Below are 10,764 nucleotides of genomic sequence, written 5' to 3'. Positions count from 1 at the left end.
ACACCATCTCTGTGAGGACCTAAGAGACGAGTTTGGATATGTTAATGATCCTCATAATCTCTGGTCATTTTTGAATTCTAGATTCTGTGAGCCATTGTTGCACGAATCCAAGAAAAAAAGGAAAGCTCTAAGGTTCCAGGATTATGAATCCGTGGACAATTATCACTCTGATCTTATGAGAATCACCTATAGTCTTAGACTATGTGGTGAATTGGTAACAAATGAGGATTTGTTAAACAAAACTCGTGACACATTCCATTCAGAGGAAGTGTTGTTATCACATCAGGCCAAAGGTTTCACCACCTATTATGACATGTTCTCATATTTATTAGACATTGTGCAAAAGAAGCAGAAAAGGATGGATAACATCAGACGGTTTAATGATATCATGGAAATATATTATGAAGTACTAGACAGTGAGATGAAAATCTCTGAAGCTAATAAAGCCACATTTGATAAGAAAAGATCTGAGGAGGATTCCGAGTGGACACTCATGGACCATGAGGGATTAATGATCAAGGAGAAAAAACTAAACAAATCCAAATACAGTGTATACATACAACATTTGGATGAAGCATCTAGATGCAATTATAACATGCACAGACGGAACATGCCAACTATGCACATTATATGTAACTACGAGAACTAATGAAAGCTGAAACATATATAGTTTGAGAATAGTTTGGTTTTAGAAACAATAAACTTTCTAACATAAAATCTTAAAGCTGTGACCCAAAGTGAATCAATATCAAATATTCAAATACAATATTCTTCTACAGAAGAAGAGGTTCAAAGTTTCGTGCACCTTCAGTGTTCGATAGTCTCTTTATTCTTATCTCAAGTGGAATCAAGTTCTTTAAGCTGACTGAATCCAAGTTCAGTCATATCCTGCTTTGCCATCAGGTTCCTGCATAACAAATAGGTATCATGATCCTAGCTGGATAAACATTTTTCTCATAAGACCAATCCTTAATCCCAAGCAAACGAGCACTAGAGATAATTATGATTGTCACCGAGACTCACTTGGCCATTCGACAGTGGAGATATTTCTTTGAGAGATGTCTACATTGCTCAGATTTGTGAGCTGAAACTTTAAGACAGCCGACATATTCTTTCTTCTCCTGAAAATAACAATGGTTCCAGCCAAGAATAATACCAAGTGAATAACTGAAAGATACACACAAGCATGTATACCTAGAGTTATTGAAGTAATACCGAATCACATTCGTGGAAGTGATCCAAAGGGAAAATACCCTTCTCTGGTGGGATAGGTCTCAATCCTCTGTTTCCTCCAAATGATCCACCTGCCACAAGGAAATCAATAGGGGCTTGTAAAGCTTTAGAAAGTAACATTGTTTATACAAAACAATGATCATTAAAACATGTTTCCTTTCTCTAATAAAGTAACTATAGATCATAAATCTGGGGTTGTGGGGTTTTAGTAAAAAGGCATTGTCTTTTTTTTTTTTTTTTTTTTTGGCAACAAAAAAGGCATTGTCTTAATAACATACAACACAACACAATTATCTTCTCCCCAACAAATACAGAACCACGGATTAATTTAGGAATAATCAACAGAAAATAATAATCAATCAGCAGTGATTTGTTCTAAAAGAAGAAGCAGATGTAATCTCAGTTAAAGAAGCACCATTTTCTTATATCTCTAGCCACCAAACATAATCTTATATCAAAACTGAGTCAGTTATACTAGTAAAAGTGTTCATGCATAAGGCCAAGGCGTTTAGAGTTCTTATGAATAATAGCCACCAAACACTCTTTCTGTAGAAATAATTTATTAAATAATAATATTCGCAAGCAACACTAACGGGCATAATATCCAACCAAGGAGCTTGATTCCAGATAAATCACGAGGACGCAAACTTACTGAAATGAGAAGTAAAACCAGAGCTTGATTGAACAACGAACATAGAAACAGACCTTAAAACGATTGTCCAGAAAAAAGGAAACGATGATTTGTTTTTAACTGTTACAACAAAAACAAAACGAATAACTTCGGAAACTAGAGTATTATCGGCACTACAACCACAAATAATCTTCATTCTTAATCGCTGGTGGCTGATATGAACGCACTTCCAGGTTGACGGTTAGCCAAACGACCATGGTTCGATAAGAACTGCAACACAAAGACACAACATAAATCAAAATCAATAAACAAGAAAAGCTATAGCTCAAATGGTGAATAAAATTAGACAAAATATAACACAGGCAATACCCATCACAATTACCACAAGATATACCAATTCCAAGGTCAATACTGTTACAAATTTTGGTTTACCAACTTCCAATCAACATACTCCAACAGATGCTACACAAGCAATGCATTTCGGGAGACAGGTACAAGAACAGTACCTTAGCATTGACACCATCAGGAACAATCCTCTTGGACTGTCTCAGCCTAGTGTAATCAGCACGGTTGAACTTGGTGAATCCCCTGAAACATCATCAAATGTTTCAGTTAAACGATAAAAATCAGAAGATAAAATGACAGCAATACATTCACTAAACCCATACCACTTCCTGCTAACAATGATCTTTTGACGACCAGGGAACTTAAACTTAGCCCTCCTCAGAGCCTCCTGGGCATGAGCTCCATGGTTATCCTTACACCTCACAGACAAAAGCACCTGCCCAATCGCAACCCTAGCACAAGTCCCCAAAGCCTTACCAAAAGCACCTCTCATACCAGTCTGAAGCCTATCAGCTCCAGCGCACGAAAGCATCTTGTTGATCCTCAGAACATGGAAAGGATGAACCCTAATCCTCAAATGAAAAGCATCTTTTCCAGCTGATTTCACCATGTACTTGTTGCAAGCGATACGCGCAGCCTCGAGAGCTTCGCTGGAGACGTTTTCTTTCTCCCATGAGACGAGATGGACGCAGAATGGGAACTCGTCGACTCCTTTCTTCTTCATCCCGACGTCGTAGATCCTGATCTTGGGATCGGGGACACCACGGCAGTATCGTGATTTCGGGTATGGCTTCCCCTTGATCTGACGGTAACATCTCGCAGGTCCTACAAGTACAGAATCGTATATTACAATCAATGGGAACACATTCTCAGAATCGGAGCCATAGGCATTTCATTTGAGAGACATAGATTAGAAGAAACACGATTCGATTCAAGGATTCAGGCAATTCGAATTGAGATTTGACGGGTGGAGAAGATAAGACTTACTTCGCCCCATCGCGTTGGTGTTCGTTGGTGACGGCTTTGGAAACCCTAGAATTAAAAATGAGTCGCGTAATGTTCTTTATATAGGTGAGATAACAGAAAAGCCCTAAGTTTAGCATACGTAACTGCTTAGCTAGATAAGGGCCCATTGGATTCTTTGATATTATGTCCGGGCTTAATGTTTTGACTTGCTCCAATGTAAACACGAAGAAAAACACAACGCAGTATTGATGATGCTTCGTAGCCAAACGTGCTAGTTTTTTACATTAGCGGATTGGATTCATCAAACTGTCCTCTGCTATGCAACGCACTCATATGTGGTGATGCCAAAGCCTTTATATGATCCACTATCCCATGAACAAATTTTACATAAACCAAATTCTGTTGTCACACACATGGGTTTCACAAATTCTAAAATAATCCTCTCATAATTTATATTTATTTTACATTAAAATTTAAATACAAAACAAGGATAAATAACTAAACCCCCTAGAGAAGAAGTTGAGTCTAAAGATATATATATATATATATATATATATATGATTGTGACAATGTGAGACTCATGATGATTGTAATCTTTTAGACTGGCCAACATGTGTAATTTGAAATGATTGTTTTGAATATTGTTATAAATAAATGGCACGTGTTGTTTCATGTATTAATAAGCTTTAATGTATTTTTCAGAAAATGACATTAAGAACTTTAACCAAGATTATGTTAATAACTTACTTTACAATTGTGATAAGTAAATGTTTATATTGATAACAGTATTCTACTTAAACTTACTTTACAATTGTGATAAGTAAATGTTTATATTGATGACAGTATTCTACCTAATTAGTAACCTTAACTTAGTATATGCCTATAATCACAACAAATAGTAAATTGAGTCTATGCCTATAAATTATAAAGTGCTAAAAATTAAAAAGCGGTTAAATTATAAATTGTATCAATGTGAATTCTTGGGGATTAACCAAATCAAAAAGATCAACTAGAGTTTAGTTGAATTCTAAAAGAAGAAAGCAAAAGTCATCACCGCTATGAAAGTTTAGAAGCCATAATTTCTTAGCACACACACAAAATATGAAAACGATTAGTAGTTGCAGAGAGTGATGAAAGATTTCAGCTGCTAAAAGGAAGAAAGAACAACTCTTGTTCAAGTCTGTTATAGCTTTCTTTGTGGCATTCCTAGCTTTATTTTCAACCTTCTCTTCTCTGCAGCCCTAACAATTTTCTCCGCTTCAAACTTCTCATTCTCTTTCAAGATCCACTCAGCACGCCTTTTCTGGGTTTCGGTCTTCTTCTCCTCTGCCTCGATCTCTGCTTCCAGTGGTGGGGTGGGTGGGAACACCAAGTCAGGAGATGAAGAAAGACGTCCACAAAGCTTAGACATTATACGGGAAGCCTCCTACAATGCAAGATCAACAACATGTCTCAACAAACTCTATCTCTGAAGCTCTTTCTCTAGCATCTTTCATAAACACTAATTCAAGCTTACCTTGTATCATGTGTCTTTAAGACGACTCCAGCCTGAGCCATCAAGCCCCTTGATAAAAGCTTCAATGAACCTGCGATAATTTGAAATACATGAATTGAAAGATAGCTAAATGGAACACACAAATTAAAAGCATTGGAAAGGTTTTGTGTACCTCTTTGGAAAGTTACATGCTTGATTCGCAGCAAAGGATTTGAGATCAAATCTTGTGCACTTCAAGTGCAACCAAATCCCAAGGCCGATTTTCAGCCATTGAGACTATTCACTCTCTTGTCAAGCTCGAAAATGGATCCCGCAATTTGAGTAGATGCAAAGTTCCTAACAAGTCTACTCATCCTCAGCCTAGCAATCTAGGAACAAACAAAACATTAGAGCCTTATCACAATCAGCTTTCACACAGAATAGAGAAAGACAGAGTCTACCTCATATCCACGATCGATCCTTCTGTTCCAGTTGGCTCGGTTGAGGCGATCCACAAACTGATTGATGAATCTGCAACAAATTTTGCTTAGAAAGATGTTTGGTAGAAATAGAGAGTATACTTGATTTCGTTTGATTATACTTACTCTGCGTTGAAAAGATCAATCTGGTTGATGGAGAAACGACTCCAAAAACTCTTCTTCACCATTCTCAAGCAACAAAACAGAGATATTTTATGAGAGAATCTGAAGTGAGAGAGAATGGAATGGTGTGAGAAAATAAACTATTTGTTTAATTATTTGGTTTTGTTTTTTCAGTTAAGCAAAGATCTTTATTTTTTCGAGAAAAAAATAAAAATAGCACTAAATCAAGTTTATGTTCTCAAACTAGTACTCAAAGTCAAAAGTCGCAAAAATAGCACTTAATGTTTTATCAAAAGTCACAAACTTAGGGTTTAGAGTTAAAGGGTGGGGTTTATGATTTAGGGTTTAGAGTTTAGGGTTTAGGGTTTAGAGTTGAGAAATGAGGTTTTGGGGATAAGATTTCAAATTTTGAAAAATAAAAAAATTAAAATTTTCAAAGGATAAACTTAGAAATGTGTTATTTTGGTCATTTTAGTTTTTGAGTGCTATTTTTGTGATATAAATTTAGAAAGGTGCTATTTTGGAGATTTGCCCTATTTTTTTTCTGTATTTACTTCACTTTAATTTTTCATTTTTATAATGTTGTGATATCCCTTCTTATTTACTCCTTTCCTGTTTAATCAGAAAACTTCATAATCTTTTTTATTAAATCCAAAAGTGTCAAGAACTTTATTCAATTCGGCTGTGCGCAACAACACTTGTTTGTTGTTATGGCTGACTTCCCAATTTGCATTTTTTTTTTCCGTCTGGTATTTTATTACAAGATCAAAAAAGTTACATCAGCCCAAAACAAGTTTTTGGGAAAACGAAAGGCACATAGACAAGGCAACATAACACCCCTAGGCCTATACATGGCCCACCAACTAAACCATCAAAAAAAAGAAAGTAGTTCCAGCACCAACACGTGTTGCTCAATACCCCACGCTTTCACCGCTTCGATGAAGAACACCGCCGGAACCTTGGCGTCGTTTTCGCCAGAAGCCACCGGAACAGGATCCTCACCGCAGCTACCTTGTTGTTTGATCGCCTTTCCTCGGAGAGCGATCAACTGATTCCGGTAAACCACCGGAAGTCTATCAAACGGATGAAGAAAGCCTCACTCAGAGCGATCTTCCCATATATCCTAGCCGCACACCAGATCGACGCTTCAAAGAAAATTCAGTCATCTACAATCCACCCAACATCAAACAGAGATGTGAGAAGAGAGACGGTTGATCGAGTAACAAACGGAAACGTCAATCAACGATAACCGGGAATCCCGGTGAGAAGCCGCTGTCGCCATCGAGAAGAGCGCGACGCGGAAACAAAGCCGGACAGCTCCGTCAAGGTGAACGCGAGCCGCCAGAAACAGATGCCGGATATACTCGTCAAACCGACTGAGATATACCGGAGTAGTCACCGAAGAAGAACGGCGACAGACAAAAGCTTCATCTCATCTTCTTCTTCGTGATGGATTTTGAGGAGAGAACGGGAGGATGGATTTGAAGATCGAACGGAAGAAGCTAGCCACTGGAGAATTAACCTCCGGCTCCGACTCGACGGCGGCGAAGATCTGATCGAGCTGGAGAAGGAGCGAGTCTGACTGAGCAGCGAGCGAGTTGAATCGTTTCGAGACGGAACGACATCGTATCAGCGTTTTGACGTCAGCGACTTTGTTCAAAATGTCGATGACCACATGATTAGGAATCGCATCAAAAGCGTCCATGATTATCTTTTTTTAAACCTTCGGGATCAACTAGAGAGTCTTCTCACTTTCTTTCTCTCTGTTCTTTCTTTCTTTCTTTCTTTTTTTCTTTCTTTCTTTCTCTTCTGTTCGGGACTTGAAGAGATTCTAGTCTTAAATAAGGAAAAAAAAAACACATACGGCGATATGATATTGATATTTTAATTACCGGCATGTGGGACCATTATTGTTGCCGTCGGTATATGATATTTAATCTGGAACAAAGAGAGAAAGGTGAATTTTTTTTTAAGGTGAAAATGTTTATTAGACAATCATACATGCAGAAAATCGAATATATTCTTGAAACAATCTCACAAAGATCACGGTTTCTTATAATTTGCTAAAAACATGTATTTTTCTTATGTTATGAAATGCCAAAGTCTCTGTGTTTTTTGGGTGTGTGTACATACCGGTTTCAAGGGGACTGGAATGAATAGTGTGCTTACGGAATGATTTGAAGTGGTTTAAGGAACAAAGTTATTAAAGACCAGAACAAGGTAAAACATATCCTGAATATTTAAAGGTTTTACCAGATTGATAACATGAACTTTACGACTTACGAGACATAGTAACACAAAGTTTGATATATGTCAAACGTTGACTCCCGATGTTTTCATATTTATTTAAATATATAAGTGACTAAAAGATTATTAGAAATATTAGAAACAAAACTCTACAATCAAGTACACACGTTTGGAAGTCAATTTTATTGAGATATGATCTCCATATATTCGGATATATCTACATTTTCTATTGTACCGACTTAACATTATTGTATCAGGTTTAGGAAGATATCTTGAGAGATGTATATATACTTTGTAATCGTGATTATGAGAAGTCAAGTTGATATTCACTAATTCATAACTTGTCATGGTATAAGAGTCTTGATCCAATTTTTTGTTTGAATTCACTAATCTTATTTTCTTAAGCCGCCTCTGTTCTTCATTCACGAAAACAGAGCCGCTTAATCTTTTTCTTTGCTTTTTTTCTTTTATAAACCCTATTTTTTCTCGACAAACAACTTCTGCTGTGTAACAATGGTTGAAACAACTGTTGAACCTAAAAGAAGAACTATCTCACCATACGATCTCACATCAGGTGACAATCCAGGTGCTGTGATTTCATCTTCGTTGTTTAACGGTGCGAATTATGATGAGTGGACAATTACTCTGCGCATGGCACTGAGCTCGCGCAAGAAATTTGGCTTCATAGATGGGAGCATTACGAAACCGTCGGCAGATTCCTCAAACCTTGAAGACTGGATTGCTAACAACCATCTTTTGGTGGGATGGATAAAACAAACCATTGAACCAAAACTTAGGTCGTCAATATACACTCGCGAGGTAGCAAAGGATCTGTGGGATATTATCAAAAAGAGGTTTTCAGTGAAAAGTGGAGCTCGTCTTCAGCAACTTCGCAATTCACTGGCAACATGTAAACAAAATGGATCATCGGTTGACGACTACTTCGGCAGATTGACAAAAATCTGGGATGGCATCCGCGAGTCAATGAACTCCAAACAATGCAATTGAGGAAAGTGTGAGTGTGATCTTAACACGGCCCATGAAGCTGAACGTGAAATTCTTCGGGTTCATGATTTTCTCTCCGGTCTTGACGACTCTATTCATGGTGTTATTCGATCTCAAATATGTGCTATTACGCCTCTACCAGACCTGGATAGCGTATACCAAACAATAGTACATAATGGGACCATCCGCTCAAGCGTTGTTCAAGAAACTCTAGTCATGAGTTTCACATCTCAACTCAACGTGTCAGGACACAACTGTGACTCTACCCGTCCTGCTAACAACTCTCAACAATCATCAACTCATCCCACTAATCGAGACCCTAGTCGAAAGTGCTCAGTGTGTGGAAAAATGGGTCATGAGGCACATTCATGTTTCAAAGTGGTGGGGTTTCCCGAGTGGTGGCCGTCAACTTCGTCGGGTCGTGGGCGTGGATTTTCTGGTCGCGGGCGAGGCTCAACACCGCGTGCAAACAGTACGCAAATTGTGGGAGAAAATGCAGAGGCTCTCGCATCACCTGTGCCTCTTACCGAGTCTGATCGACAAGGTCTCACTGGTATCTCAGATGAACAATGGAAGATTATTCAAAAGATGGTGGGAACCAAACCAAAAACAGAGACACTAAGTGGTAAGATTGGGAGTTATGATTGGGTATTAGACACTGGTACTACACGCCATATGACCAGACAGGTCGAGTGTTTAGAAGACATTCGATCTATATTCCCCGTATCAGTCAAATTACCAACGGGTCCGAATGTTTTAGCTTCACAACAGGGAACAGTTCGCTTGACCTCACGACTTATTCTTCATAATGTCTACCTTGTCGATGGATTTGATACTAATTTGATTTCATTTGGTCAATTAGTTTCAGACAATGGCTTAGTCGGATAGATAACTGATAAACTTTTATTGTTACAGGACCGCATTACAATGACGCTGATTGGGATGGGTGAACGAGAGAGAGAGGGCCTTTACCGACTGTGTGGTGCAGAGATAGTGACGTCGCTACATACCAGTGTGGGTGAAGACTCTGTTTTGTGGCATCACCGTTTAGGTCATCCATCTTCTCGTATTGTTGGATTACTTCCGGGTGTTAGTTGTACTCAGGATTCATTTAAAAATTGTGATGTTTGCTTTAGAGCTAAGCAAACTCGTCAGTGTTTTCCAGACAGCTCAAGTTAGTCTAATGGAATTTTTGATTTGATTCATTGTGATTTATGGGGGCCTTACCGTACAACGGCCTTATGTGGCACTCGCTATTTCTTAACTATAGATGATGATCACTCTCGAGCAGTATGGGTGTATCCTCTGCAAGATAAAACTTCTGTCTCACGACATATAAAAGATTTTTTGGCCCTAGTTGATACACAATTTTCAAAGAAAGTCAAGACGATCCGCAGCGACAATGGAACTGAATTCCTTTGTCTTTCACGATTTCTACAGAATAATGGAATCTCTCATCAAACATCATGTGTGTACACACCACAACAGAATGGAAGAGTAGAGCGTAAACATTGTCACATTCTTAATATCGCTCGGGCACTGCGATTTCAAACTCATCTACCCATTGAGTACTGGAGTGAATGTGTAAAGGCAACATTATATCTCATGAACCGTACTCCGTCTCAGCTACTTAATGGTAAAACCTCTTTTGAGAAATTATATGTACATGTGCCTTCCTTCAAGCATCTTCGAGTCTTCGGGTGCTTAGCTTATGCTCATAATATAAACCATCGTGGAGATAAATTTGCTACTAGAAGTCGTCGGTGTGTGTTTCTCGGTTATCCGTCAGGGAAGAAGGGATGGCTGCTTCTGGACCGGGAAAAACATAGCATCTTTACATCCCGAGACGTGGTGTTCTGTGAAAATCAATTCCCATTTGCGTCTGTATCATTTGTATCACCTCCTCCGACTACTTCATCTACTCCAGAACTTGGCGATGTTTCCTTTGATGAGTCTGACTCTGACAGTGTTGATACAACTCCAGAACTAAATATAGCTGTCGAAAACACAATTCCGACTGAGGTTGAGCAGACGACACCAATAGTAGAACCTCAAACGAATGAACCTGTGACTCCCGTGGAGATTGCTCCAGAGTTACCGGTGCCGGAGTTGCTTGTTAACGAACAGTTGGGACGTGGTCACCGCACAAAGGTGCCTTCTTCTCGACTGCGGGACTATGTAGTGAATATTGTAATCCTCGACGACAACTCTCTCTCATCAACTTCACCATCTCCACAGCTGTCATCAGGTTCGGTTTATCC

The 10,764-nt window shown here is 38.7% G+C and overlaps 2 protein-coding genes across 2 annotated transcripts; both read right to left on the bottom strand.

The window, feature by feature from the left end:
* Nucleotides 1-661: 661 nt before the first annotated feature.
* LOC106326429 (cytochrome c oxidase assembly protein COX19-like) lies at nt 662-1,443 on the bottom strand. The gene is made up of 3 exons (XM_013764412.1): nt 1,216-1,443; nt 1,024-1,121; nt 662-907 (listed from the first exon to the last, which is right to left on the bottom strand). The coding sequence occupies exons 1-3, from the start codon at nt 1,351-1,353 to the stop codon at nt 838-840; spliced, it is 306 nt and encodes a 101-aa protein (XP_013619866.1). The 5' UTR covers nt 1,354-1,443; the 3' UTR covers nt 662-837.
* Nucleotides 1,444-1,887: 444 nt separating this feature from the next.
* On the bottom strand, nt 1,888-3,252 carry LOC106322471 (60S ribosomal protein L10-3-like). Its single transcript, XM_013760497.1, has 4 exons — nt 3,197-3,252; nt 2,533-3,034; nt 2,371-2,452; nt 1,888-2,134 (listed from the first exon to the last, which is right to left on the bottom strand). The coding sequence occupies exons 1-4, from the start codon at nt 3,204-3,206 to the stop codon at nt 2,063-2,065; spliced, it is 666 nt and encodes a 221-aa protein (XP_013615951.1). The 5' UTR covers nt 3,207-3,252; the 3' UTR covers nt 1,888-2,062.
* Between the last annotated feature and the right edge of the window lie 7,512 nt (nt 3,253-10,764).

This window comes from Brassica oleracea, chromosome C2 (genome assembly GCF_000695525.1).
Source record: "Brassica oleracea var. oleracea cultivar TO1000 chromosome C2, BOL, whole genome shotgun sequence".
NCBI lineage: Eukaryota > Viridiplantae > Streptophyta > Magnoliopsida > Brassicales > Brassicaceae > Brassica > Brassica oleracea.
This window is presented reverse-complemented; position numbering and strand designations above follow the sequence as displayed.

Bases quoted from the DNA above. Each gene is read 5' to 3' on its own strand.
- LOC106322471 (XM_013760497.1), bottom strand. The intron at 2,453-2,532 runs GTATGGGTTTAG...ATGATGTTTCAG, and splicing joins ATCATTGTTAGCAGGAAGTG to GGGATTCACCAAGTTCAACC. The intron at 2,135-2,370 runs GTACTGTTCTTG...TTTGTGTTGCAG, and splicing joins CTGATGGTGTCAATGCTAAG to TTCTTATCGAACCATGGTCG.
- LOC106326429 (XM_013764412.1), bottom strand. From the start codon at position 1,353: ATGTTACTTTCTAAAGCTTTACAAGCCCCTATTGATTTCCTTGTGGCA. The intron at 1,122-1,215 runs GTATTACTTCAA...TGTTATTTTCAG, and splicing joins ACTTCCACGAATGTGATTCG to GAGAAGAAAGAATATGTCGG. The intron at 908-1,023 runs GTGAGTCTCGGT...TTTGTTATGCAG, and splicing joins CTCCACTGTCGAATGGCCAA to GAACCTGATGGCAAAGCAGG.